This window comes from Fusarium vanettenii, assembly GCF_000151355.1.
Source record: "Fusarium vanettenii 77-13-4 chromosome 13 genomic scaffold NECHAsca_55_chr13_4_0, whole genome shotgun sequence".
Taxonomy (NCBI): domain Eukaryota; kingdom Fungi; phylum Ascomycota; class Sordariomycetes; order Hypocreales; family Nectriaceae; genus Fusarium; species Fusarium vanettenii.
This window is the reverse complement of record NW_003315834.1, coordinates 156,110-182,488: the sequence shown is the minus strand read 5'-3', so window position 1 is coordinate 182,488 and position 26,379 is coordinate 156,110. Positions and strand designations below refer to the sequence as shown.

Here is a 26,379-nt window from a genome sequence, read left to right as displayed (position 1 = left end):
CCGAGGACTGGTGGGAACCTCTCCCCAGGGCGGACGGATAGTCTGCAGAGCTGCTCTATCTGCACCGAGGACTTTGGGAGGGGCGTAGAGTTCCGCCCACTGCCTTGTGGCCATAGATTCCATCCTGACTGTATCGATCCGTGGCTATTACAGCGCTCCTTGACTTGCCCTCTCTGGTGCATTCCCTAGCCATCCATCATCGGGCAATAACTTAACTCTTTATAGTCGCCTCAACGTCGCAACCGGCCTCATCGCCGCCACCCGTCCCGAACAACCCGCTGAGCCTCGCCGAGTTCTCTTCCTCACTGACCTCTGGGCGCATCGACGCCCGAGACTAAGAGTTAAGTTCCCACTTCCAACCGCGTCAATATGCAGCCTAATGGATCGATAGGTTACCCAAGAGCTGCCTCCTCTGCAGACTATCCCGAGTACCCAATCCATGGGGCCAGGCACCGCGATCCAACCACGACCCTTCCGCCCGGGGTTACCGTCGATTTCCGAGGTTTTGAATCAGATGGGGCCTGCAAGATAGTACTCGATAGAACAAAACACTTGGTGGACTGGAATATTATGAGAGGGTTGTCCATGGGGAATTTAAGGGCAAAAATGGCAGATGGTATAGTGCTTCATGAGCCGGGCAAGATGAAGGGACTGCCAATGCTAGCACCCACAGGGTGGGAAGAAAGTCATGTCACGTTCTCTGAAGACAGCAGTATCTCCAGAGCTAATGGAAAAGTCATTTTGAGCCACCTCCTGAACCCTGGCCTCATATGCTCACGTCAGTGCTGTTAAGGTGGTGTCATCAGCTCAGATGAGCCAGATGCCAGTGCTTAGGGGGGTATCACTCGATTCACGCAGATAACTGCCTTCTCGCAAGGTTACGATGTTGGTGGAATCTCAAATTTTGTGGGAGTCAACTTGACGATCTTCTGGCTCAGTTCCCATCAAGGGCCGGGCTATAACTATAATAAAGAACAGATTGTCAATACATCATAACATCATGACCCGATGTTAACCCAGTGGCCTTCGGGAGTCAACTTGACGTATGCAGTGTTTGTCAATCTCAAACTTTCAACCTTGGGTCGTCATGGTGACCGGCTAGCCATCCCACGACAAAACAGAACAATGGCTGTGAGTGGCCCCTCGTGACAAGGTAGCGGGCGAAGGGGACTGAGCTTCAATAAGATTGGCATCGAGGTAGAGGTACTTGTATAACTTTGGCGGCCATGCATCATCTAGCACTGGGTGTTTACCGCGCCATGCTCTCTTCGACGGCAGTGGGGGATTTTCCTGAGGTGCTTACCTACAGAAGGGAGACCACTCCCAAGTTGAATGCTAAGTTGTCCATAGTTTGTTACATTTTGCCTCATATACCTTTGATCTAGACAAGCTTTTGTCGAAGCCAAGGTCATGGTCTCTTGCACCGACCCATTCTTCTCTCAGGGGTTGCGTTCAACATTATGCCTGAAAATGTCGTCTTTATTTCTCTACACGCCGTCACGACAGACTTGACACTAGTCACTTCATTGGCCTCCTGGTGCTTTGCCGGTTTCCTGTTGGCCCTGCAATGGCTCACGACCACGGATCAACTCGAAGACGAGAAAACGCCTAGATGGTTAACCGTGACGAAATGGCCCCTTTAGATCTAGTTCGGTCTCGATGGCGCAGGTATCGGATAGTCTGCCAACTTTTGCGTCATTCTTTGCACTATACTCATGGCGGCCTTTGCCTTCCTTGGAAACACGCTCTTCTTGACAATCCTAGTTGCCATGTCAACAAACACCTTTGGTCGAATCGTGGCCAGCGAGAGCGCCAAGATCAGATTCCACAGAACTGTCCTGGTCTTCGAGAGCGTTAAAAGCAATTCCATATTTTCATGCCCTCCTCTGCTGAATATTCTAGCATTGATCTCGCTTCTGCCGCTCGAGTTCGTTGTTTCTAGGCGATGCTTTCACACCATCAACGTTTTCCTAATACGATAATCAATGCTCCGAAATCTCCTTGTAATTAGCACGCTTGAACGAAGAGTCCAGGCTTCGAGGTCGCGAAACAAAATTTGTTGTTTGGATGGCACTTAATGGGTTTTCGCCTCATGGAGATGTCCAAGCGCTGTTCAAGGCGAATCCGACTTCATACATGTCCGACAAAATAAATCAGCTAGATCCATTGGATATCATTCCTGTTTCGTAGGCCGATGTTGTTACCACATCCCAGGCCGAGGTATCAAAGGCGAGGTTGCGGAGGGCGACGATGAGAGATGGGTGATTATCAAATACGCCCGCCAGCGTATATCCATAAAGAAGCGCCCCATTGAGGAAACATAATAACGTCATCACTTATCACTAGGGGCACTGGGGACTACGTGTATCCAATGGTCAGCGAAGCAGTACGTATATATACGACGCGTATCTAGCATGCATCTCTTTAAACAAACTAACAAGTGGGTAAGCTGAGACTATGACTATTAATAGTTATTATGACACGTCTTAAGTAGGGCATAAGCTGAGATTATTACGTCTGTTATTTGCGGATTTACCCACGAAAGCTCCGATTCGCGCTTAGGTGTAAGCCGAACTCCGTGTTTCAACGTCGTCACACTCGGTGTTGACCCGCCGCTCGGTAGTCCGAGTTAACCAGTTCCACCGCTGATGCTGAGTGAGTCGATCAGCAAAGTAGGAATGCCTACGGATCATACAGCTTATCAACTAGACCAGAAAGAGAAAGTGATTCGAATTGTTTATGCGCTGCGGACTTGGCAGCTTACGCGGAGTTATCGGCACATATCCGATCCGACACGAGCACGGAACATCGCTTGTCAATTTGTTGTTGTGAGAGTTGAGATTTAAGTGTGACGCTCTTGTAAGACTAACACCTAATGAGAGAGTATAAATACCGTAAAGGCCCCGTTCCACATACTGACTATTTGGTAACCAGCTTGCTTACCGCGTCGACTTCATCCATCTCGCACTTCATCCAAAATGTCTAACCAAGCATATCTCGATCAGCCTGACCTTCACGCTCGAGCACCATGGCGTTCAGCACTCTTGACCTTCCCCGGAAACCTGAAGGCAGCTCTGAAGGAAGCTCACGAGGATCCCTCAAAGACTTTGTTCGGTGTCGGACAAGGCATCCCAAGCCCATTTGTCACAAAGGTGCCATTCCGTAACCCATCACAAGATATGTTCCAGTTGCTGACAACTTGACAAGGTTATGGCATCCGCCAGACCCGACTTTATCTGGCTTGATGTCGAGCATGGCATGTATGACCGACTTGCCCTTCACGAGTATGAAATCCTTGCTGTACACAAAAGCTTCCTCTCACCCATGTTAGTTGTATCCATGCCGCCCAACATCACTCCGAGGGAAAGACCATGGCCATTGTTCGAGTGCCCAAGCACGACGAGGTCAGTTTGACGACGGCTCTCGATGCAGGTGCATCGGGCATCGTGATACCTTGCTGTGAGAGTGCAGAAGAGGTTGAAAAGATTATCAAGACTATCTACTACCGTCAGTTAATATCTTTGGGAAGAACTGGAAGAATGTTCACGTGGCTTACATCTAACAGCACCCGTTGGCCGACGCTCTTTCAGCCCTTGGGTCTTTACCCCCGGCATCTCCGATACCTCGCTATACGAGGAAGATTCATTCAACATGAAGACTGCGAACAGCCATATTGCCGTAGTTGCACAGATCGAAAGCGTGAAAGGAGTCAAGAACGTCCGTGAGATCGCCGCTGTCGAGGGTGTATCAGCCATGTTGTTTGGTCCAGGTGATTTCTCAGCAGACGCAGGAATCCCATTGAAGCTAGGCGGCGAGCCTCATCCTACGCTAGGTGCTGCCATCGGGGAGTGGGTGGCTGCTGGACGGGAGAATGGCATACCTCTTCTTGGGTAAGTTTGGGTGTATGATGCTTGATATTGTTGTTAATCTGTTTCTAGTGCTGCTATGGGCCCTGGTATGATTCCGGGCATGATAGAGCAAGGGTATCGAGGTATTGTTGTATCAATGGATGTTTGGGGTCTCGCCGGTATGGTTCACGGCCAGGTTGAACAGGGGAGAAAGGAAGCTCAAGAGGTAGGTAAGTCGTCTGAGATGAAGGAAAGCAACGGTGTTTGATTGTTAGAGCACAACCCGTGGTCTGCCTTCAAGAACGGGACTCGCGTGCATCTTGGAGTATAGACTGATATCATCGCTCGATTCGAGTTTCAAGACGTATCAAACAAACAACAAAAACCATTCATCTACCAGTCTCAAGTAAATACTTATCTAGAGAATACCACAATCGCGTTTAAAATCATCCAGCCACTGCGGACTATCCGCCGCAGTTTGATTCCAAGGATCGTCACTAAACAACGTAAGCATTACTGGTTTGTGCAAGAAAGGAATTAGGACTCACTCATTAAACAACAAGCAACGAGATTGATGCCTCAGTTCCTCGTCAGACGGAACGTGACAGTTGGGGTTGTTGGGTGACATTGTTGCCGTCACCCATCTCGCGAGCTCGCGCTTCAGCCATCGGTGGTGATTCGAGTCGTTCAGGATAAAGATTCCCGTCTTTAACCAGGCAGGTCGGAGACTAGAGTCGCCCTCACTCGGGCCTGTACCTGGTGTACCTGGGCTTTCCCCAGACCCGGTAGAAACGGGCCACTCACTAGTTGGAGCTGCTGGAAGAGGTGATTTGGCACTTCTTAGCGATGTTTGCGGTGCAGTTGAATGACCTAGCCAGGGCCCAACAAGGTCTGTTGAGCTGGTATGGCCGGTTAGAAGTCCGCCATGGTCCATGCCAGTGTCCGCATTATTCAAGCCCAATAAGCCGGTATTTGTCCAGTTTCTCGACCCCAGGTCATTCGAAAGAAGATCAAGTACCTGACGATCATTCGTCATCCAGGAGGGTAAAGAACTTGATCCGCTCTGGGGAACGCTGCTCCACAAGTCATCTCTCAAAAGCAGGTTTGCCCTTCGACGAAAGTCATGAAGCCAGTCAGTTGACTTGCTGATCAGCGTAACCAGCCAGTTTGCCACAAAGTCTGGAGTTGATCCCATGTCATCCTCCATGAGTGTGATGATCCTGCAAGCTTCTTTCTGTAGTTCATGATCTTGTACAACCAGGACTCCAGCGGCGCGTTTTGCATGGACAAATGCATGCAAGTGGGATTCGAGCGGACATGTCTCGAACAGTGCATTTTTACCCTTGATCTTCATGACGGACAACCTACTCTCGGCTCGTGAGCGTATAGGTCCGAAACGGGCTTGTTGAGTGATATCAGGCGAGGACAGAATGAGATCTCTCAACCATGAAAATCCACCACTTGAATCAGGATTCTCCTCAGGAAACATGACCTCAGATGCAAAGATAATGCGACATGCCTCTAGTTGCATCCTTTTGTTATTGGGCATGTCTCCTGTCGAGTCATAATGGCTCTGTATAAAGTACGCCAGCTCAATAGTGAGTAGCTCGTATGCACTCCGGGGAGAGTCTGGTGGTTTGCCACTGGCTTCAAAAGGAAACGGTGTCCCCCTTTCAAAATCGATCAAGTCTAGCGTCATCTGTCAGTCCTGCTCTTTGATCACTCCCAAGGCGATACTCACAGGGTGGCATGGCGTTTTCCAGTGTTTCTAGGATCAGCTCATCGAAGCCCCAGTTCCCAGACCAGTCTGCCATGGTGCAACCCAGTTTGAAATGGTTGGAAAGATGATCAACTCGGTCTAGCCAAGTCTCCAGCTCTGCCTTGCAGAACCCGCATCGGGATTTAATCTCCGGCTTCTGGGCCTTCCACAGCTTCAGGGAGAGGTCGATCAGTCCAGCGTTGTGGACTAACCTTAGGTGCTGTTTTAGATGATCTTTTCTACTGAACGACCGTTCCTGACAGGCGGCGGGATTGTGAGTGGCCAGGTGAGTTTCGCTAGGATCAACTTCACCGCAGAACACGCAGTACCTCTCGTCGTTTTCTGGGTTTACCGCAGTTGGTCCATGAGGAGAGCAAACCCATCGTTCAAGTGGCAAGTGCAGTGAGTTTTCGTGCCGCTGCCAGTCATACTTTGTTCGAAACGTCTCAGTACAAAAGGTGCATTGGAAGGCGTGTCGAGGAATAGCCAGAGATGTCTTTTGTGTTCGTCTCTTGCGATATGAACGGCCTCTGCTGAGAGACGAGGATGCACTTATTGAGCCCTTAGAGGATCTCGAGTCGGTTGAGGCGCTGGAGGTGGCAAAGCTGCTCGCTGAGGATGCATGACGTCGTCTATGAGTCGACCCTTCATCACTGGAGCCTGTGTGCCTCCGTGTCACTGACAGCGAGAGTTAGCATGATCATAACGGCATGATACTTTATACTCACAAGATGGCAATGCGTCTCTGGAAGCCATCGCCCGGGCAATAGCAGAGGCGGCAGCTGGTTCATTCTCAGGGGGTGAATCAACCCATCGCTGTAGAGGATCCATATTCCGATAGGAATTATTGCTTCGAGGAATTGGAGTTCCAGCTCTCCTCGATGTTTGAGCCGACCCAGACCGACCCCTCGAGGATGCACGAGTACTTCCATCCACGGCTCGACGCCTCCGGGCGTTGGCCAACCAGTTGGTCACTTGGGTCCGACTCAAGCCGGTCTGGCACTGTAGCATAGTCTTTTCCTCCTCACTTGGGTAAGGGTGTTCGCTGTGCTCAGAGAACCATCGTTTCAGGACACGGGCTGACTCTCGTGTGAAGCGATGGCCAATCTTGGGTGGGAGGGAAGGGTTCCTTGGGGATGCAATTGCGTTGGCGACAGCAGCGCTGCTTCCGGAGTTTGCGGAGTCGACAGAGCGACTATGAAGATGTCCTGTTTTCGATGGACCAGAACTAGCTTGGCCTGGGTCGCCATTGGATACAGTATCATTGTGTAGGTGTTGGTCTAAGACATCATTGATGTTTTCTTCAGAGGCAGAGGCAAGAGACGCAGACCACAGCTCGTCTATCGAGGTGTTAAAGAAGTCCGGGTGCGCCGGCTGAAAAGACGAATCATGGCCATCAAAACCTCCTTCGTCAAGTGGAAAGGTCAAAGCATCAAGATCCATCAAAGCACCAGGATCAAGATGCAGGTCTGAGGCCAAGGATTCGTCGCCGGGATCGGCGGCAAGGGTTCGGTGATGCGCATTAGCCATGCCGAAGCCGGAGGAGGAGTCTAGGGTCGTGCAAAAGCTAGCAAGGGTAATTCAGAAGGGAGATAAAGTATTAAAGATGGTCTAGAAGCTGTATAGAAGGACTTGGAAGCCGTGAATGTCGTATCAGCTGGTGAGCTGTCGAGTTCAAGATGGCTCGCTCACCACGAGGCACCCCCCCACTTGAGATTGGATGCGCTCCATTTTTGTCAATGTCATTCACGCCTTGTGACGCTAACCGAGGACGGATTGGAGATGGCATCACCTGGACTAGCGCTGAGGCTAGGATGGATTGAGTCAGTCGCGATAAGAGCTTGGATGATTGTTCAAGAGAATGAAGCAATAGCATTGCGAGTACAGAAATGGGTCAATGACCGCAAGAGTTTCCCATGATGCCACTCTTTCTCGAGCTTTCTAGCTCAACCCAAACTGGCTAAGAGGTGAGCTGCAAAACCTCATCGCGATAACATCTTGAGCAACACCCTCAAGTTCTCTCATTACGGCATCAATGACCTGCACCGTTTTGGCGGTTTGTGAGGCGACCTAGCATTAGATATGTCAGTCAAAACCAAGTTGGAGTTTTAGCAAGAGGCTCCCTGTTCGCTTTAGATCACCCAAGTCATAGTTTCCAAGGCACTGCCGCTCTCCGCTCCTTGTGTCCGCCATCTCCAGGAAAGGGCTGATCATGTACGTAGTCATGGCGTCGATGGCGGCGACAGCTGCCTTGAAGAAGCGGCACAGCGTCATGACTTGACCCTTGATATGGGCAATCAACTCGGCAGACCGAACGAGAATAGTATTAATATCCTCCTATTTCAATCTCTGATTAGTTTCTGGGTCCCGTTAGACGAGATGTAAATGTGCCTACCAGACTCATCTTGTTATTATGGGCAAGCTTGCCTACTTTCGCAATGACCTTTGTGATTCTGGGTGGAGAATACGTTCGTGAATGCTCTTCATTTCCTGAGCTTGCTTGAAAAAGCCCAATAACCCTTGCCCACGAATATCGATCTTCGGGCTCAGTTAACCCATCGAGGGCCGGGCTGTAACTATAATAAAGAACAGATCTTCAACACATTATAACATCATGACCCGATGTTAACACAGTGGCCTATTTAAACTTCTACAACAGCAGAAGAGTCACACCTAGCCATATCATCATGAAAGGTCTGGCCTCTCACGGGTATTGCCCACGAACATCTTTATCCCTATATTCCTAGCTACTCTAGTCCAATATAGTAGGACGGGCTTCCATCGCAGACCACCACTCTTCACCGGTCCATGTCGAGAGTATTCCAAGATTAAAAACTAACATAAGCCCAACAGGCATGATGCGGGCAAAGGACAACGCCGACCTTGCGGATGACTAGTATCATACATCGGCAAGCGCAAGGGACCGGAGGATCTCGTTCGATGGCGCTTTAGCACCGGGGCCGAAGTCAACAGTTAAAAAACCCCGCCGTGGCACCAAAGGATCATGCATATGGGCCTCGAGGTTGCGAGATCCAAATACATACACGTCAGGATACAGATGCCACGCTGCAAACATTCGCAGTATTTCTCCATCATGTACCTCTTGAGGCTGTCCGGATGCGAGATTCTCCATGATGGTTAAGGCGGAGAGCCATGCAGTGATTAAGGAAGCAACCCTCTGTGTTGCAGTATAGCTGTCGCCGAAGATGGGGGATATCTTCCAGGGGCCGAATTCCGCGTGCTGGAGTAGGGATTCAAGCTGCCTTTTCTCCTTTGACATGCATATATTGCCCATTTCAATCCATGCTCGCGCGCCCGAATCCCATATGGCGAGCCGGGAAGGAGTAATGTCTCGCCGTAATTCGATCTGCTCCAACCTCCGGGTAGCTACGAGGGTCTCCCAAGTGATCGTGGCGTCTTCGGCATCCGAGCCGGATGCTATGATGCAAGCGAGGAGATGCAAATGAACAACAGCTCTGTTGTGACTCCGGTCGTATCTGACGTCCGTCGCATCGGTGAGAGCACTACGTATCGAGAGGTCATATCCGTAGGAGAGCCCAGACGTAGCCAATCCAGAGATTTCCTTAACACGTTGTTCATAGGCAGAGAGGAAATTCGGAGTTTCCGGGCATATGCCCTCAAACAGATCCGCGAGGTCCCTCGCAGTCGAGAAGATTTCCAACTCCAGATCCTCGTCCACCTGCATTGGAGTATCTTGTTTAGTGAGGGCGGTGTCAAAGCCGAGGTTTTCTTACAGTCGCCTTTTTCAAACCAGCCCCCTCCATGGCCGCCCTCAACCGATCCATGACTCCACCAGACTCCGCCACGAGGTCCGAAGGCGTTGCTGAGGTCAGCGACTGGGCGCAGAGTTTGGGGCAAGTTCGTGGAAAGGGAGATGTTGAAACGCACAAGGCATGAGACGAACGGGACTCTTGAGTTGAGTCATTCTTCACTCAACCCCGCATCAATCACGCTTCTGCGCGTGTGGCTGAGCGCTCTTGTCTTCTCGGCTCTCACACTCGCCCAAAGTGTAGAAGCTAGCCACTCAGCAGCGAGACAAAGATATTCAGCCATCAGAGGTACCATCCAACGCCACAAGTCATGCAAAGCTGTTTTCCAGCCAAGTCCAGGGCAGAAAACCCACACACTCGAGGGTAGCCACGCCTCTGGCGCCTCGGCACTGCTCATGGGCGGACCAACATCACAGTTTCACTACACGATGTACCCATGACTGATTTCTGGCCAATGTCCATCAAATAATCGTGTTAGGACTCACACAGCTATCCATGTCTTTTTCAGATTTCCACACTCCACTTAGGAGTCCTCCTCATCCCTCACTCCAGATACACCCAAAATCGGGTCATCCTGGCTGAAGAGATTCTCATCGTAGATGCCCTCGACTCTCTCGCCCAGGTAAAGGTGAGAATCGCCAATGTAGAGCCAATCAGCCGAAGGTCCGTTGCTGAAGGAAGTGTGGGAGGGAGTCGGTGGTATCAGATTGTCAGTGGTGCCCGATGTCGATGAGTATGCCATGGAGCCGGGGCCAGTCGAAGTCTCGAGCCATGAGACACTGCTCTCTGTTTCCGGGCACTGCTGCTGGCCAACCCGCAAGTCTGCGGAGAGGGGACTCACGAACCAGACCGGGTCATTGTTCCGTAGAAATGCCGGACCTGTTGGTGGTTTGGAAGGGACTCCAGTGTTAGTGACGGGAGTTTGTTGCACCTCCTCCCTCGATCGAGTGTCCACGCTCGTCTCCTTGGCCTTCGAAGTTGTCTGGTTAGTATCTCCCAGCTGCTCACCACCTAAACACGCAGCCGGAAAATCGGCTGTGTTTGGATAGAGGCTCTCGTAGATCTTCCTCCAGCTCCAATAGGCCTTCTTTTCTCGTTGCCCATTCCCAGGTTGGCGGCGTTCGTTAATGGTGGTCGTCCAGGCCTTCCATCGATCATGTTGCTCCTTGCTCATCAAAGTCCATTTGGCATATTCTCTCCTCTTCTCGGGCCAAGGCTCCTCCTCGCATGTCTCGTGCTTTTCCTGCAGGCTTTCCAGGTCACCCTTTTTGGCCAGAGGAAGCTTCTGCTTGCATCGCAGGCATACATATTTGAGCGAGTGTACCCTAGACAAATGCTCGCTAAGATTTTTTTGCATGTTAACAAATGCCGTAGGAAGGTTCGCGAAAGACAACACTTACTTGAGTTTGTCTATTGCTTTAAATGTCTGATCTTTCCTGCAGCAGGGTTCTCCAACCTCATGGCCATCCTCGATGCATTTATCAGCATGAGCACGAATTGGACAGCGAAGCTTGAGATTAGGTTGATTGTTCATTGTACTGGGTTGTTTTGGGCTGTTCGGGGAGTATTCCGGTGGGAATGAAGGCGCATCCGTCACTTCCTGGCGTCGAGGAGTCCCTTGGGATGACATGCGGTCGCTTGGAGGTGTGCCTCCAAACAGAACTGTGGATATATCCCAGGACAGACAGAGGCAACGGTTAACCGCCCAAACTCCTACCGAAACGTGCGTTGATATTCACGATGCGGTTATCAGATCGCTGCTGATGATAACCAACTGCCTCGGAGGCTAAAGAGGTATAACCCCCACTAGGTTGTGGGAAATGAACCAAGTTCTCTGAAGGAACACCAGGGTCTACCTCATTTGCCAGCGAACGCTGAAACACAAAACCCAAGACGGTCGTATCGTTCTCAGGGTCGTTGTTGAGCAGACGCTGGATTTGGTATGGTTGCCTCTTATTCCCTGAGCCTTCAGTCCGAGGGTTTTCTGTTTGGACCTAGTCACGTCAGAAATACCATCTATAGAGGCGACGATGAAAGCCCAGTGGAAAGTTGAGTGCGCATGGATAGGCACTTACCTCTCTAGTGGACATGGGATTCTCAAGCCTTGGCGGAGTGGGAGTGGATTGTTGACCTTTGCGCTGTAGGAAAGAAGATGACGGCAATGAGGGGGGATGAGAGCGCTGGGTCATGGAGGATTTTGAGGAGAAACTTTCGCGCTTAAATAAATCAAATGAAATCATCGCAGCGATGTAAACTGATTTCACCTATATACGCCGTTGCGATAACATCTCTGCGATCTTTTCGAAGTGACAGGGGGGGTGAGATGCAGCTGTGGCGCCCAACTGTGTGCTGTCGTGGACCAACAATTGTCCAATAAGAACAGGTCTTTCTTGGGTGATTTTATGGTGATCTTGACCGCTTCTAGACAACCTCCAGAGAATGGGAACGTATGTGAGCGAGGATACAAAGGTATTCAAGCGGTGCGGTCAATGAACCCATTGTCAGCGAAGACTATAAGAATGGCGTTTGGTTCATGACAGTGTTCTTTGAAAACTAGAAAAAAGTCCAAAAGAAAAACAAGGTCGAGTCCCTTTAGACTTTTTATCTCTTTGTCTCTCCTCCTAAGTCAGGTATGTGGATGAATACCCCCGGTCTCATCCCAGTTATCAGACTGTTTGAGTATTGAGCATGGACAAGTCTGGTTCTGATATGTGTATACATGCATACTTAGCGCTTCTTCTTCTTCTAGCTTCATAGGTAAATGACACTAGAATTGCCTTTCTTTCTTCGAGGTGGTCGTTGCTAGTGCTGGGGATGACTTCGCCAAACATCATCCTCAGTTCCACACCCAAATAGCCAGGCTTAGATATAAGATAATGGCAATTATTACTTTGACAGTCATTCGAGGATGGTTTCTATTGCGCTTCGTCGTAGAGCCTTGTGAACTTGGGAGTGCTCGAATTATTAGCAAGGCAAGCTGAGCTAAGTGCCTAGATGTTCTTCGTTGCCTTGATGCTTTTGATGGCCGCTGAGCAACATTTACTGAAAAGAATTATCCCATTCAAAGGCCCTTGTGCCCAATCATGGTCAAGCTTAAGCGTAATGGTAGGTAGAGCTTATCGATACCGTTTTGAGTCAGTTGGGAGGCTCTGCGGGACAAATCAACACCAGTGACAAGATATCCTCCTTCATGCACCCTTCAGTTCTACTCAACCGTCTCAGACCCATCCATTTTTCTCCATCTGGATCACAGCAGTGATCACCAATGAGAGTACAGTGATTGAAATTCTCTGCGAGTCACTTTCGGGAGCTCAGAAGCAGTGGCGCGTTCCCGCCGCGACGAGAGGCCAGTTGCCCAGCACCCCTCATCCTAAGCCTTAGGATACCTACACGAAATGCTCGCGCCTCGTGATCGTGACGCGTTTTTCTCCTCCTCTTCTCTCTCATCTCTCTTCATTGATTGCCTCCGTCTCTCGTTCAACTCTCCTCAGTTTCTCCTCTCTCGGAGTGCGGCCGCATCGTGGTATGATACTCAGCTCGTGTGCGACCCTTGATCTCTATTGTTGCACTTCGCACTTCACCTCTTGTCAAAATGCCACCTCCGGCCGTCAATAACGGCATGCTCTCTGAGCTTCTCCAGACGGGAAAGTTCAGCGACTGCACCATCATCTGCCAGGGAAAGGAGTTCAAGCTTCACAAAGTCGTCGTCTGTGCCCAGTCTCCCATCATCGCAGCGGCTTTAGAGAAGGCCTCAAAGGTATGTCACCACTGGCATTGTTTACTTCGAGGAAACAGCGCAGTTTGCTAACCTTTTGCTCAGGAGTCACGGAGCAGCTCGCTGCACATCACGGGCTTCGACCTTGCCACAGTCGAATGCATGGTTGATTTCCTCTACCACGAGGACTACATCATCAACGGAGATGTCCTCGGGATGACCAACACGTCCGAGTGGACGCCTCCTCCCAACAACCAAGGTAACAGCCTTTCTCCTATGTGTCTTCTGTCTAGTGAATTCCGATTCTCATTATTTACAGTCAACGGATCTGGAAATACCGTGCTCGAAACTATGCCCCCAGGCCCCTCTCCTCCGACGACTCCTCCCCCGGCTGTAGTGCGCGATAGCCTCCTCTGCCATGTCGAAGTCAACGCGATTGGCCATTGCTACAAGCTGCCTAAGCTCTGCGATCGCGCAACCAAGTACATCCAGGACATCATCTCAAGCGACGAGTTCCCCGCCGATATCTTTCCCTACCTGGCCATTGCCGCCCACAAATCGAGTGAGGACGCCAAGCTCCATGACCTGGTCTTTTCCTTCGCCGCGGAGCATGTCCAGATCCTGCTGAACACCACCGGTTTCGAAAAGCTCGCAACCCTACCTGACTTCGGTTTGAAGCTGCTCCAAAAGACTGTTACCAAGCTACAGGTGAATGAGAATCAGCTTGCGAACATCCAGGATCAAAGCGTGCTGGATCAAGAGAGCATCGACAGACTCCAGCAAGACCTCTCTGGCCTGAGAGAGCGTTTTTCGGCCGCATCTGCAGAGTGTGAACTTGCCATCAAGAAGAACTCGGACTTGGCTATGGAACGCGACAATGCTCAACGTGCTCTTGACGAGGAGAGCAAGCAGAAGCTCGCAGCTGTGTCTGGGCGCGACCGCATCAGGCAGGATTACGAGTCAGAGAGAACCAGGGCAGCCACTCTGCTGTCCTCGCGCGACAGCTTTCAAAAGGCCCTCGACACTGAAAAGCAGAATTACGCAAAGTTGTGGTCTGAACGTGCCGCACTGCAGCAGCAAATGGCGACTTTGACCACCCAGCACAACAGTGTCACTGAGCAGAGAAACACAGCCAGAAATGAAGTGGCGGCATTGCAAAAGAAGATTGGTGACCTCCTCGCCATTTTGGAAAAGCGCGACTATTGCCGCAACTGTGGAAATGATTTCGGCTGCTGGATTGAGGATGTCGTCACAAGCTTCATCCTCCGTTGTGACAACTGCAGGTGCCGGCATTACAATTGAGGTTTCTTGACTGGCAAGCCAATGAATCATTTATGAGAGGTCTAAGCCATCGAGGGGGTGCTGGGTCACAAGTGTTCTGGAATATGTGGTGATGTCGCCGTGTGGCACGGGAATCTGTGGGAAATCATATGGCGGTTTCACAAGAGGCATCAAGGACGATCGTCCAATTTGACTTGTCGATTAGAGGCTGTGCTAGAAAAGATCTAACTGACATTGGCAGATCGGCCGCGGCTGTGAATGCCTAACTTGATTTCGTGAGGTTATGATGCATGAGGCTTGCTCCAACTCGGCAGGGGTGTCGTTCAGCTGGAGAAGATCCCAGCAGACGGCGCAATGAGGCGCCGATCAGATGTTCGCTTAACGGGAGAACTGGTGCTCCACAAGGCTTTCCAGCCAAGCCGTCGCAAAAATGTTAGCGTGCTATCTGAGCCAAGTGTCAGCCACTATGTGCACTGCAACATGCCAAGAATCACGGCGTGCCCCTTGAATGAGGTCAATGAGCCTAATTGAAACGATGGATCCTGAATATCTATCAGCCCTGCGAGGATATGGGTGCGGTGAGATGCAGTCTATTTAAGCTCACTTTTCCCAGTCTCTTAGTCGGCCTTTCGATCTAATTTTGTCCTCATTTTGGTCTTTATTTGGTGGAATCATTAATGTGAGCTACCCCATCACCACCAACTCATCTTCATCACACTCTCCACCGCCCTTAACTCGAAACGCCATCGCGCCTCAATAGATTGATGGCTGAAAAGTTCTCGACCCCAGACGCCAACCCAACGCTTACGCAGCCTCCCGCGCCCGTCATGGCCCCTCCCGAGAAGTCATCCGGTTTCCTCAAGGTCATCGCCTTCTTCGATCTGCTCGTCAAGCTCGCCGCGACGGGCGCCCTGTTCGGCATTCTCGTCATCCTCCTACGAATCAACTCTCACATCGGGGACGTCACCAGTGGCGACAAAACCATGGTAGTCAGGATCTCGCAACGATTCGACTCGACACCCATTCGCGTGTCGGCATCGCAGGAGGTGTCGGGAGGAAATTTCCAGGTCGAATTGACGAACAGCATCGACGACCCGGTTTATTTCAAGGTGGATCAATAAAGGACGATATGCATCATTATGGTTGTTGGTTGAAGTGCTCGGTGGTAGAAGGAAGAACACGGTCCCAACAACGCCGAACGCCGGACGGGGAGGTTTATATTAGCGATACACGCAGATACACGAATACCCATGCTTTACAGTCAGCAATTATCCATCATACATGTCTTTTGTCCCATGTGTTGGCTCATTGGAACGCGCAATCCTCTTAGACAGCAGCCACAAACGTTTTTCAACGGCTCCCCTCGACCCTGCTTCGGAGGCACCCGTTACAACGAGATCAACAAGCGAGGCGCCCGTCACTTTTCGGCAAGATGAATGATTCGCTAGGTGCCTGGAAACCATTTGATCTAGAGTCGATAGTCTGGTGAAATATTGGCTTCAGCTGCGCGCTAACAAGCAAATACGGGTCTGCAACGGCAGCGGCTTGCCCGGAAGTGATTAGCCTTGCATCGAGAGATTGCGAACAACCAACAACACTGACATTTTTATCTTGTCGGGGTATTCATAAGGATCAGAGATCGCCCCTTCTTGTGTTTCTCAAGCAGTCGCTCGTTGTCTCTCGCTTGATCATTTGTAGCTTTTGCTATCCGTCACTCGTTAATTTATTCCATTCGCAATGGCTCGTCACTTTGTCGCCCTCCTCGCGGCCTTTGGTGCCCTCGGCGCTAATGCTGCCGTCTGCCGGCCCTCTAGCTTGACGACCGTAGCCACCACTACCACAGAGGCATCTTCAACCGTCAGCGTGGGATCCTCCACGGTTACCGAGTCCTCCACCGTCAGCATCGAGTCCTCCACAACCATCACCGAGGCTTCTACCTCCACCCAGGAGTCTTCAACCATCGCCAGCACCACCGCCACAACCTCTTCCGCTGAAGTCTGTGTCGAAACACAGATCCTTGTCAACCCCAGCTTCGACGACAATGACAACGGCACCCCTTGGATCTTTGGCGATGGAACCCAATTCTCCAGCGACCTGTCCCGTTCCCAGCCCTACGGCGTGTATGTCATCTCACCCTAGCATCCGTTGACAAACAGAGAGAGACTAACAACCCGACCAGCCTTGCATCTTTGACCCAGGCCGCCAGCACAAGGCAGTTCCGCCAGACCATCCCCAGGGTCAGCCCTCACAACTACCGGCTCCAGTACTACTTGATCAACTACAGCGCCGTCAGCGCGCCCTCTTTTGCCTGCTATGTTACCCCAAGCATCAACGGTCAGGAGCTCGCCCAGGGCACACAGGTCGGCACCTCGGGCCAAATCGGCTGGAACCAGGGAGAAGCCTTCTGGAGCACGCCCAGCGAAACCGAAGATGCTATCGACGTCGATGTAGTGTTCAATGTCAGCTGCGAGGGCTCCTTCTCTGTTGTCCTTGTTGTCTTGGATGACACCAGCCTCACACGCGTGTGCAGCGCCCAGGACTGAACAAGACCTGCTCCTGATAGGTAACCAGGGTGGAGGGGTGGTAAAGATGGCAGCTGATTTAATTTCTAATGAAGAATCGGTTCATCACAGTTGCGACTTGACTGCATGGGACATGTGCAATACAATAAGCTCTAACCTTGCCAAGGTTTACTCACACTATTCAATTGGGTGATGGTGGGTGTATCTGTTCTAGGATGAGCGTCCTCTGAAAGTAACCACGCGCAAAGACAGAGATGAACGATAATTGAACATACTTTCATAAGCATCAAATGAGTCTAACATATCAGGAATCAAGATGTCCAGTTAAAAGTAGTGTATAACGTTATCTTTTGCTGTCATGAATGACAGTCTCTCGCAGACGCGTCATTGTTGACAATCATGAAAGTGGTGTCCGCTTCGAAATTACGCTACAAAGAAATGTCATAACTGTAATCTGGCCTGCCCAATCATAACCCCATAGATGTCCATTCTACTGTGTTCCAAATGCTCTGCCTGTCTCAATCTTGACAAAGTGGAAATGACAAAGTTGTTGATTCCTCGTGTAGTCGATTGAAAGCCACGAGTACTCTCGCGTGTCCCATCTTGTGACTACCCTCTCGACTGGACTAATGTAGAACGAGAGGGCTGCGAAGGTAACAAGAATCGTCTTCTAGAAACGAACCCGCGTCAAGGCTAAGCTGGGTTCACTCTAACCCTGGAAGCTTCCTAACTGGTAGAATGCTCTCAAGGCGTGCAACCACTACACGCGAATTCCGTCAAGTAAGGGCTCTATTACTACAATTATCTAGATAAACCAAAGTATTTCTTATTGTGAAACCATCATATCTTATAATAACGTAATTGCAAATCTGAGTGTTTATGTTTATGTTTATAGTATTGTCGGTAATCATCAAACGCTTGCCCTTGGTGTGCAACGCCACGAGAGGGGATCGACAGTGCATGCTGTGCTCAACCCCACCAGCGCGACAACTCAACGTGAAAAAGCATTATCAGGTACACATATCATGTATTTTTAAGGTTATCTCACATGTGTCTGCCCTTTCGGGGTTGGCAACCAAGTTGCTTCTCCGATGGCCTGCAGGGCTACCCTATTCCCGACTGCAAGGATGCTGTTCCCGGTCACGATTACGTAGCATTTGGCGCTGCAGCACGGCCCAACGGATCCATTTGTCCTGGAATGAAACCCAAGCGAGAACACGGGGGCGGCAAATAGGTAGCTCACGCACTCCAGACATTGACGACGTCACGCGGAGAGGGAGAGAGAGTAATGGTCTTAGGCAAATCTCATTCTAACTGTTATATGACTTGATGTCTAGGCTGTCTAAACAGGAACAAAAATGTCAAGATGCAACTATTCCTTTCTGTATAGTTGTGTTGTTGTGTTGTGTGTGTATCATGAGCCAAAAAAAAGTGAAATGTGTACCCCCCTGATTTGATCCCGTGCCGAGGCCCCCCGGTGATGATGGTCCGGCGGTCGGGAGAAACCGTGGTGGCGCTCGGGGGGTGCACGTGATCACCCGGGTCGAGACCGTGGACCGGCCCCACTCGGGCCGAAGCAAAACGCCGAGAAACTCCGGATGCGCAAGAATGTTGATTGAGTGTCGTGAGAGAGTGGCAAAAGATGCCAGAGCGATGTCAGGTGATTGATTGATGTTTCCATCGCTATTGTATTGTCATCGATCGCCAAGGTGTAGTTTGGGAGGGAGAAGGAGGAGGATGTTGATGTGTTGTTTTGTTGTTTTAAGGGGTGCTGACGCCCAATCCCCGAAGTCGGCGGCCTCTCCATTTTTTCGCTCAGGCCTTCCAGGCAGCCAGGTTACCCAGCATGCCACGGATGCTGCGGCGGCTCTCATCGACAAAGGCAGGAGAGTCCTGGCCTTGCTCGACCTTGGACTCGACGGCTGTGAGGACGCGCATGTGCTCCCTCTTGAGGGCCTCGAAGTCGTCGTCCAGTTGCTTGTGCCACGGGTACAGCACACCCACCTGGAAGCTGAGCGCCGAGCTGGCGACGACAAAGTTGGTGACGGAGAGAGCGCGGGTGATGATCATGTTGACGGTTGGAGGATTGGTCTTTGTTGTTGTATTTGTTGTTGAAGTGAAAGGTGTTGACAGCCTAGACACGCAAGAAGAAACAGTAGAGAGATGTGAGTAAGAATAAATGAAAGGAAAGAATACCGAGGAGAGAGAGAAAGAAGGAGAGCTCAAGAAGAAGGAAAAAAACCCAAACGCCATTAATAAAAAAACCCCGCAAGCGGTGCGACGTTTCCCGATCCAGCCAAAGAGGTAATCCTCCCGGGGAGACGGGGGGGAATAAACAGGAATCTTCTGGTTCTGGGCCTCGAGCCTTTGCATGGATGGCTGAGGTTTGACAAGTCAGTTGACCGGGGGTGTGGGGGGTATTGTTGGAGGCCGAACCGAACTACGGATTCACATGTCCGTATTGCAATGCAACTTCATGACTCCCCACAGGGGCAAGGATGATGACTCTTGTGTTGAAGTTTTTTTTAGTTGCGGTTTTCCTTGGGCAAGTTGGAGTGTTTGTCTGTCTCTTGTCATTGCACTCTGGGACTACGTCTTAAACCCTCTCACACGATCAATGCCAAGGGGCCGTTGAGCTAGACAAGTGGAGGCCCGGCAGCTGACAGGATCCGCACGTGTCTAGGCTGCAGGGTCTGGACATTACTTGGTCGCTATTCCCGACCCTAGTCCACGTCCAACCCCAGAGTCACGGCCCATAGCCGGCCTACATGCCGACCGCATACCCACTTGGGAACCTCCTCGGTCACGTCACAGGCCGCTCTTCGATATCCATATCCCCGGGATCATGTATCCCTGACCCGCCGACCCAGTGCTCCATCGTCAACCCCGACCGGAAGTGCGACGCCAGGTGATCCGCCCGTTCCTCCCAGCTGTCCATCATCACCTGGCAGAAGCCGCACTTGCTCCTGATCGCATCTTGGCGGTGCTGGAGAAGGCTCAGGTCCGGCTTCCACCCGTCCCATTTGCGGCAGCCGTGGAACTTGTGTAGATGCTGCCAGAGGTGATCTTTGCGCGTAAACTTGCGCTCCGAGACTGGTCTCTCAGCGCAGGTATCGAACTCGTGTGCCTGGATGTGTTCGTCGCTTGGTGAGTCGTCGCCACAGAAGAGGCATTGCGGGCCGCTCTCGTTGACCCGCCAAACGAGGAACGACTGATCGGGAGAGACGGGAAGCGAACAGATCCACGCGTCGAGACCGGGGAGGTGAATGGATCTCTCGTGTCGCACCCAGTCGTACTTTTTCTTGAAGCTCTGTCGACAAAACGTGCATTGGAAGCCCACAAACTTCTTGCTTTTTGACCTCGATGATGTAGGTCGTGACATGGAAGGGCCTTCGCCCGCTGAGCTGTTGGCAGAGTGAGACAGAAAAGTGTTTTCCCTTGAGCGAAACGAATAACATGAAGACGCCGAGTTTGATGAAGCCTCTTGAAAGGCAGACTGCCAGAGCGATTCGTTGCTTACAGACGAACCGGGAACATCAAATATCCCCAAGTCGTAGCCCTCGAATGAGCTGTGAGCGCTGGATTGAGCAGAGAGAGCGTCCTGGATGGCGGATGCGGAGGCCCCTTCCTCTTCAGGAGGTGAGTTGCGCCAGCGATCCATAGGCGACATGTTCTTGCGGAGGTAGTGAGGCATGGGTGATCCCGGTGCAAATCCTTGGCGACCGCGACCTGGAGATTTAGAGTAGGCTGACGATAGTCGGTGTCGACGCCTCGTGTTGGCGAACCAGTTGACTACTTGGCTCCGACTGAGTCCGGATTGCTGGGCGAGACTGACCTTTTCTTCCTCGGATGGATAGGGATGGTCAATATGGGAGATGAACCAGTTTCTGAGCACTCGCGTCTTTCGCACAGATCGCGTATTCGCCCTTTTGCCGGACAATGCAGAAAGTGAAAGCTCTTGAGGTTGTGACTGGCCACCTTGGCCTTCCTGGATCGTTGTCGGCACACCCAGAATGTTGTCCTCACTCACGCCGTGAAGATGACCGATGACTGGTTCAGACGTCTCAAAGGCTGAAGGTTCCCGCTTCTGACGCCCAGAGAGACTGCACTCGCGGAACAGGGCGACACAGCTGGAGCATGACTTGGTAGGGTTGGGATTGTCGACGGTGGTGTGAAGGATGAGGCATTGGAGTCGTCGTCGGCGACAGTTTGTGCAAGGCGCGGGAGGCCGAGATGCACCATTCTTGATGAAGAACTCATCAATTGTAGTCATTGGCGTTTTGATCGGGTCATTATTGGTTGGTAGAGGTGGTGGATTACCCCAGTCGAGGGCGGGCTGATTAAGAAATGAGAAGTCATCCGCGGGAGGACCGGTCACGGCCCTGGCCTGCTGAAAGTCGGAATGCCAGTCGATCTGAGCATTCGGGAAGCCCGGACTGGGAAGATCGAGCCCGCTGCTGGGGTTTGAGGTGTGCGAGAGCGCGTCGATATGGCTGTTGGCGCCTGCGAGTGAGTTTGAGGAGCTGCGTGATTGAGGGGCAAGATCATCAACGTCGTCGTACGGAATGGCCAGTTCGGTGTTGTCACCGCCCGAGTACAAGATGTCGTCGAGTGAAAGCTCCATCCTCGCATTGAGTCGCTCAGTCACAGAGTGAGTCTGTGGTGAGTGTCGAGAAATGAGTCGACGATGTGAGAGCGGAGTTTCGCGATAACGTCACGCGGCGAGGATGGTTGGAGTTTTGGGCTTAGTCACTTTGTTCGAGTCAAGATGGTCTAGACGGAAAGGAGAGTCTCACAGAACCAGCCAATGGGCACAGACTGTTGCCGCCTTGATGTCCATTGTTCGCATTCGAGTCAATCATTTTGTAAATTGTTTATTCTCATTTTATCCATCTTTCGTTGTTTGAGTCTGGAGGTGCAATTTTCACGCACTCTATGGCGTTAGCGGGAGGTACTTGGAGGGCGCGCTGTGGCTTGGAGAAGTGCCCACTGAAGTGATTCCTTACGTTAGGTGGTTGGAATAGCTGGAAAAGAAGGAGAATTTACTCGCAAATGGAAAAAGAAAGCCTTGTTATTGTAGCCCTTGATTCTTTTAGTAAATAGCGAAAATTGTTGTTACTTTGGTTAGCATTTGCCCGCCTCCAACCCCGCTGTAGGTCGCGTTAGCAGTGTTGACGGCCTCTAGACAGCGCTATTGGTCGGTGATGCTCGACTCATGCTTTACCTGGCCAAGGCTACCTACTCAATGGACCATCTTATAAAGGAAGGTCTCTTTGAGTTTCCAAGTGGAGCCCAAGCTGATAAAGTGGCTCGCCTTCTCACTCGGTTGCATTTCTTCGGCATGTTGCCAAGTAGACGTGTTGGCCAACTTGACCAAGGCCATTGGAGCCTCACAATGGCCTGCCCAACAGCTTCACCCTCACAGAATGAGGCTGATTCCCATGTAAGAAACTGTCGGACTTTTTATCTTCCGCAATTCAGCCCTCCCTCCCAATCTGCCTTGTAAGCCAGGCTCCAGCACTTATCTTCAACCCCTTCCATTTTAGAGGCTTCCATGTTCTGGCTCTTCACCTCGATCAGCGACTGGTATTCCCGCGGCCAAACGGTGTAGTTTTGCAACGTTTCTGACCGATATGAACCCTCAACTAGAGACCGTGATCACCATCTCAGGCCAGCGAGCACCCAATCGCGACCCCGTGAGCGCCTCAGAGATATTTCCCAGCATAGACCCTCAAGCCCTTCAAGTACCACGGGACACGCCGAAATTGGAGTATGATCCTCTCCCAAACTCCACCAGTTTTCGTCTACTTCAGATCTTGTCGGATGGCGGTCAAGATATTCTGCGATGCAGGATGTTTGATGCAGACCTTGCTGCCCAAGACACTCCGGAATATATCGCCTTGTCGTATACCTGGCATGAAAAGAGTCTGCCCAACCTATTCCGGCCCGTGTTGATCAATGAAAAATACCTGGCCGTTAGCCTGAATCTCTGGAACTTCCTCCAGAACTACCGCCAGACAGCCGGCGAGCGCATCATTTGGATTGATCAGATATGCATCAACCAAGACGACCAGGATGAGCGTGTCCAGCAGATCGGGCAAATGTGTGCAATATACGAGCGCGCCTCTATGGACGTTTTCTGGATCGGCGAACCGGATGAACACACGGAGGATGTCATGGACATGCTAGAGTCGCTGAATCGTCTGGAGATGTCCCACTTGGCCTCAGGCCATCGGCATCCTGGCATTGACGCTCTGCTTAACCCTATCTACATGCATGCTGTTGGATTGCCAGTCTATCCCTCCTCAAAATGGGGTGCTCTTATGCATTTCATTTCCCGGTCAGCATTCGAACGCGCCTGGATCATCCAGGAAGTCGCCGTCTCTCAGAACACGGCGATATTCTGCGGGTTATTGGTGCTACCCTTCGACATTCTTGGAAGAGCCGCCACATTCCTCGTCGAAAGTTTTTGGATCACTCATCTTCACGGCCAGTACAAAGTGTCCCGTGCCACGGGATTTCTGACGGTCATGATGAACTGTCGCTTGCGGCATCAGCAAGGAGAACGTCAAAGCCTGGATCTGTTGCTGGCCTCGACCCGGCGTTTCAAGGCTACGATGCCAGTCGACAAGATATTCGCCTTGATGAACTTGTCCGAGAGTCGGAGGTCTGAGCCTCTGCCACCTCTACTTCAGCCAGATTATCGAAAGTCAGTTGTCGAGGTCTTTCGGGATGTCACTCTTCACCTTATCAGCCGAGGCTCCCTCGATGTGCTTTCCGGTATTGAGGATGCGAAATTCCGGCATTTTCATCAACTTCCAAGTTGGGTACCCGACTATAGTGTGCATCAGGTTGTTTCTATCCTTTCTATGCCACCCAGGAGCGGACAATTGACCCTGTACGCTGCTGCTACAGCACGACACGTCGACGTTCGACATTCACCCGCCGCCCCAAACACCCTGGTTCTGTCCGCCTACATATTTGACACCATAGAAAGGATTGCCCCCTTGACAGACCACGCAAGCCAGCTCAGATTGGAGAATTGGGGGAGACTTCTTGACTTTGGGGCACGATATCCGTCTGTTAATGGAGAATTTGGCACCATGATTGACGCATTCTGGCGCACGTTGATAGGAAACATCGGCCTAGGGATGCACGAGTATCCAGTTCCACAAGAGTGGATTGGACATTTTGCTGCATTTGCATCACAATCTCGGGAGGAACTCTTGGAGTACCTTGCGAGCTCGCATGCAACTCTAAGGGAAGAAGGCGATATTTCCAGCTTGACCCCTGGCATTGACTCAATACTTGACGGGCTACGAAATGTTCTTGCTCCTGATGGATTCCTAGGAAAAGATAGCAAGAGGTTTGAGAGTACTGTGCACCATGTGTCATGGTCCAGAAAGCTCTTCATTACCAAGACTGGGTATATAGGCCTGGCACCTCCTTCTGCCCAGCCCGGTGATGCAGTAGTCCTTTTTTCCGGCGGGCGTGTGCCGTTCATTGTCCGGGAAGAGATTTCGGACAGCTCCAAGTATTACCGTGTCGTGGGAGAGACCTATGTTCATGGGATTATGGATGGTGAACTGTTGAGCGTTATCGAGGGTGATTGGGAAGACTTGAGCTTCCAGTAAGCAAATGTATCCATTAAACTAGCGATGCAGAGGGAATGCAGCTCTTCAACAATCTTTTTTGACAATCGAACACCTAACATTACAAATAAACTCTATTAAAGTCCTACTCATGCGCCATGTGCTTCCTCCTAGAGTCCAGTTCAAAGCCTCAGTTGGCTGGAGCGACAAGGAACCGTAACTCGGCAATGAAAGGCCCGTTTTCCATCACGACATCGCCCCGGTGCTCGATGAACTCGCTTGCCAGGTCGACCATGCCACAGACCTTCATCTTGTTGGGAACCTGGAATGATTCTTCTTCCACCGCTTCTCCTCTAATCTCGTCGCCGCCAGTGCCAAAGGGTCCAAGGGTCCTTTTCGTGGTGGTGATGGTCAAGTCGAAGATGAGTTTCTTCCTTGTATCCTCAGCCAATAACCCCTTCTTCCATGTCGCCCCTGTTATCAGCTCATCGTTCTCTAGGAAGATCTTGTCCTCGGTACCCTCGTAGCTGAACTTTCCATATGACGCACCATCGTAAGCCCCCGTCTCGGCCCAAAGCGAGTTCACAGCGAAACCGTGGGATATGTCGAGCCGAATGATGTTTGTGGGAGCCGCTTTCTTCAGCTCAAGAATAAGGTCGCTGAGGTCAGGATCTTGGCCCAGATACTTTTTTTGGTAGATCCGATCATAATCTCCCACCCTTTCCAGAGCTTCAGCAGGAGCTTTGTCGTATGCTGCGATCAATGACTGGGCGACGGCGTCGAACTCCTTGCGAATGTCAAACGATGAGGCGGTCTCGGGGTCATCTGCTTGCTTTGAAGCCTTGACTGCAAGTTTGGAGATGCTGTTCGAAATGGTCTTCATGATGGTTGAATGCGCGCACGCGTTCAGTCGCAAGGGTGCCACGTCGTGAATGGGTTTCGTAGAGTCTTCGTAGGCGAGGTCGCCATCGAACAGCTCCATCCCAATCATGACAACAGTACAGTTTCCTTTTCCCTGGAAGAAATGGCCTAGGCGAGCCCACGGAAGAAGGCGGCTGTACAGAAAAGGAGATTCAGGTGTTCTCGCAAGGCGGAAGCAAGAACCGAGGCGCATCCGAGCATATATAGGATAGTTACGGGGATCCAGACACAGCGTGGCACTGATGTAGTAAAAGAGTGACGACGCTCCAGCAGACGCGTTGCCAAGTCCCACGAGGGAGCACAGGAAAAACCATTGTGCATGGGAGAGGAACTCGCCGACACTTTCGGGGCCATGATACTCGAAGCCTCCATCAAACACCATGTTGGTGAAGGTGTCAGGCAAACCGAAAACTTGGTCCAAGGTTGTGCCTTGAGCAGTGGCGATGGCTGTCACCGCCTCAAAAAGCGTCTTTGCACTCTCTTCGCATGACTGGGAATCCTTTCTGTGTTGTTCATAGAACTGCTGAGCTTGTTTTGTTAAGCCTGTGTATCTTTGGCCGCGCTCGAATGGGCCCATTTTTGGGAGAGCCATCTCGAGAGCAGGAGTTCGATGTTAGGCGGCGTTCGATTGGCGTTGGCAGCCAGAATGGTGATCAGAGGCCAGTGTGTGAGTAATTAGATTCCCTTTTTGAAATGAGAGTCCTCGAATAAAAGCAGTGAAGAGAAAGTGGTCGAGTTAAACAGCAAAGGATGGACAGGCCTCTTGTATTAAGCTTATTTTTGGGGAAATCTGCCTTGACCAGCCGCCATTTGCGACCCGCTGCACGCTGTGATCCAGGCCCCTCGGGCTGAGGAGTTGGCGTATTACAGCGTGTGTGATTGGTATGGCTATCGCCTAAAGCAGTTTTAGCGGTCAGATTCCCCCAGTGGCTGCGGCCTCGTGAGGGTCT

At 51.2% G+C, this 26,379-nt stretch overlaps 10 protein-coding genes across 10 annotated transcripts; 5 read left to right on the top strand and 5 right to left on the bottom strand.

The window, feature by feature from the left end:
- Positions 1 to 2,978: 2,978 nt before the first annotated feature.
- NECHADRAFT_54518 (uncharacterized protein) lies at positions 2,979 to 4,116 on the top strand (the record flags this gene model as incomplete). The annotated part of the gene is made up of 5 exons (XM_003040938.1): positions 2,979 to 3,152; positions 3,208 to 3,284; positions 3,332 to 3,507; positions 3,566 to 3,890; positions 3,939 to 4,116. 5 exons carry the CDS (start codon positions 2,979 to 2,981, stop codon positions 4,114 to 4,116), a joined length of 930 nt encoding a protein of 309 aa, XP_003040984.1.
- Positions 4,117 to 4,266: 150 nt separating this feature from the next.
- On the bottom strand, positions 4,267 to 7,050 carry NECHADRAFT_54513 (uncharacterized protein; the record flags this gene model as incomplete). Its single annotated transcript, XM_003040913.1, has 4 exons — positions 4,267 to 4,345; positions 4,397 to 5,537; positions 5,590 to 5,936; positions 6,332 to 7,050. 4 exons carry the CDS (start codon positions 7,048 to 7,050, stop codon positions 4,267 to 4,269), a joined length of 2,286 nt encoding a protein of 761 aa, XP_003040959.1.
- A 2,871-nt stretch (positions 7,051 to 9,921) lies between these two features.
- NECHADRAFT_88095 (uncharacterized protein) lies at positions 9,922 to 11,587 on the bottom strand (the record flags this gene model as incomplete). The annotated part of the gene is made up of 4 exons (XM_003040912.1): positions 9,922 to 10,723; positions 10,799 to 11,111; positions 11,200 to 11,392; positions 11,474 to 11,587. 4 exons carry the CDS (start codon positions 11,585 to 11,587, stop codon positions 9,922 to 9,924), a joined length of 1,422 nt encoding a protein of 473 aa, XP_003040958.1.
- A 1,403-nt stretch (positions 11,588 to 12,990) lies between these two features.
- On the top strand, positions 12,991 to 14,415 carry NECHADRAFT_88094 (uncharacterized protein; the record flags this gene model as incomplete). The annotated part of the gene is made up of 2 exons (XM_003040937.1): positions 12,991 to 13,155; positions 13,219 to 14,415. 2 exons carry the CDS (start codon positions 12,991 to 12,993, stop codon positions 14,413 to 14,415), a joined length of 1,362 nt encoding a protein of 453 aa, XP_003040983.1.
- Positions 14,416 to 15,158: 743 nt separating this feature from the next.
- On the top strand, positions 15,159 to 15,515 carry NECHADRAFT_88093 (uncharacterized protein; the record flags this gene model as incomplete). The annotated part of the gene is made up of 1 exon (XM_003040936.1): positions 15,159 to 15,515. The coding sequence occupies one exon, from the start codon at positions 15,159 to 15,161 to the stop codon at positions 15,513 to 15,515; it is 357 nt and encodes a 118-aa protein (XP_003040982.1).
- Positions 15,516 to 16,131: 616 nt separating this feature from the next.
- On the top strand, positions 16,132 to 16,976 carry NECHADRAFT_102196 (uncharacterized protein; the record flags this gene model as incomplete). Its single annotated transcript, XM_003040935.1, has 2 exons — positions 16,132 to 16,514; positions 16,574 to 16,976. 2 exons carry the CDS (start codon positions 16,132 to 16,134, stop codon positions 16,935 to 16,937), a joined length of 747 nt encoding a protein of 248 aa, XP_003040981.1. The 3' UTR covers positions 16,938 to 16,976.
- A 1,248-nt stretch (positions 16,977 to 18,224) lies between these two features.
- Positions 18,225 to 19,050, bottom strand: NECHADRAFT_73949 (uncharacterized protein). Its single transcript, XM_003040911.1, has one exon. The coding sequence runs from the start codon at positions 18,984 to 18,986 to the stop codon at positions 18,732 to 18,734; it is 255 nt and encodes an 84-aa protein (XP_003040957.1). The 5' UTR covers positions 18,987 to 19,050; the 3' UTR covers positions 18,225 to 18,731.
- Positions 19,051 to 19,719: 669 nt separating this feature from the next.
- On the bottom strand, positions 19,720 to 21,540 carry NECHADRAFT_54587 (uncharacterized protein; the record flags this gene model as incomplete). Its single annotated transcript, XM_003040910.1, has 1 exon — positions 19,720 to 21,540. The coding sequence occupies one exon, from the start codon at positions 21,538 to 21,540 to the stop codon at positions 19,720 to 19,722; it is 1,821 nt and encodes a 606-aa protein (XP_003040956.1).
- Positions 21,541 to 22,311: 771 nt separating this feature from the next.
- NECHADRAFT_88090 (uncharacterized protein) lies at positions 22,312 to 24,550 on the top strand (the record flags this gene model as incomplete). The annotated part of the gene is made up of 3 exons (XM_003040934.1): positions 22,312 to 22,359; positions 22,398 to 22,418; positions 22,463 to 24,550. 3 exons carry the CDS (start codon positions 22,312 to 22,314, stop codon positions 24,548 to 24,550), a joined length of 2,157 nt encoding a protein of 718 aa, XP_003040980.1.
- A 148-nt stretch (positions 24,551 to 24,698) lies between these two features.
- NECHADRAFT_88089 (uncharacterized protein) lies at positions 24,699 to 26,021 on the bottom strand (the record flags this gene model as incomplete). The annotated part of the gene is made up of 1 exon (XM_003040909.1): positions 24,699 to 26,021. One exon carries the CDS (start codon positions 26,019 to 26,021, stop codon positions 24,699 to 24,701), a length of 1,323 nt encoding a protein of 440 aa, XP_003040955.1.
- Between the last annotated feature and the right edge of the window lie 358 nt (positions 26,022 to 26,379).

Excerpts from the sequence above, each read along its gene's own strand:
- NECHADRAFT_73949 (XM_003040911.1), bottom strand. The coding sequence starts at position 18,986 with ATGATCATCACCCGCGCTCTCTCCGTCACCAACTTTGTCGTCGCCAGC.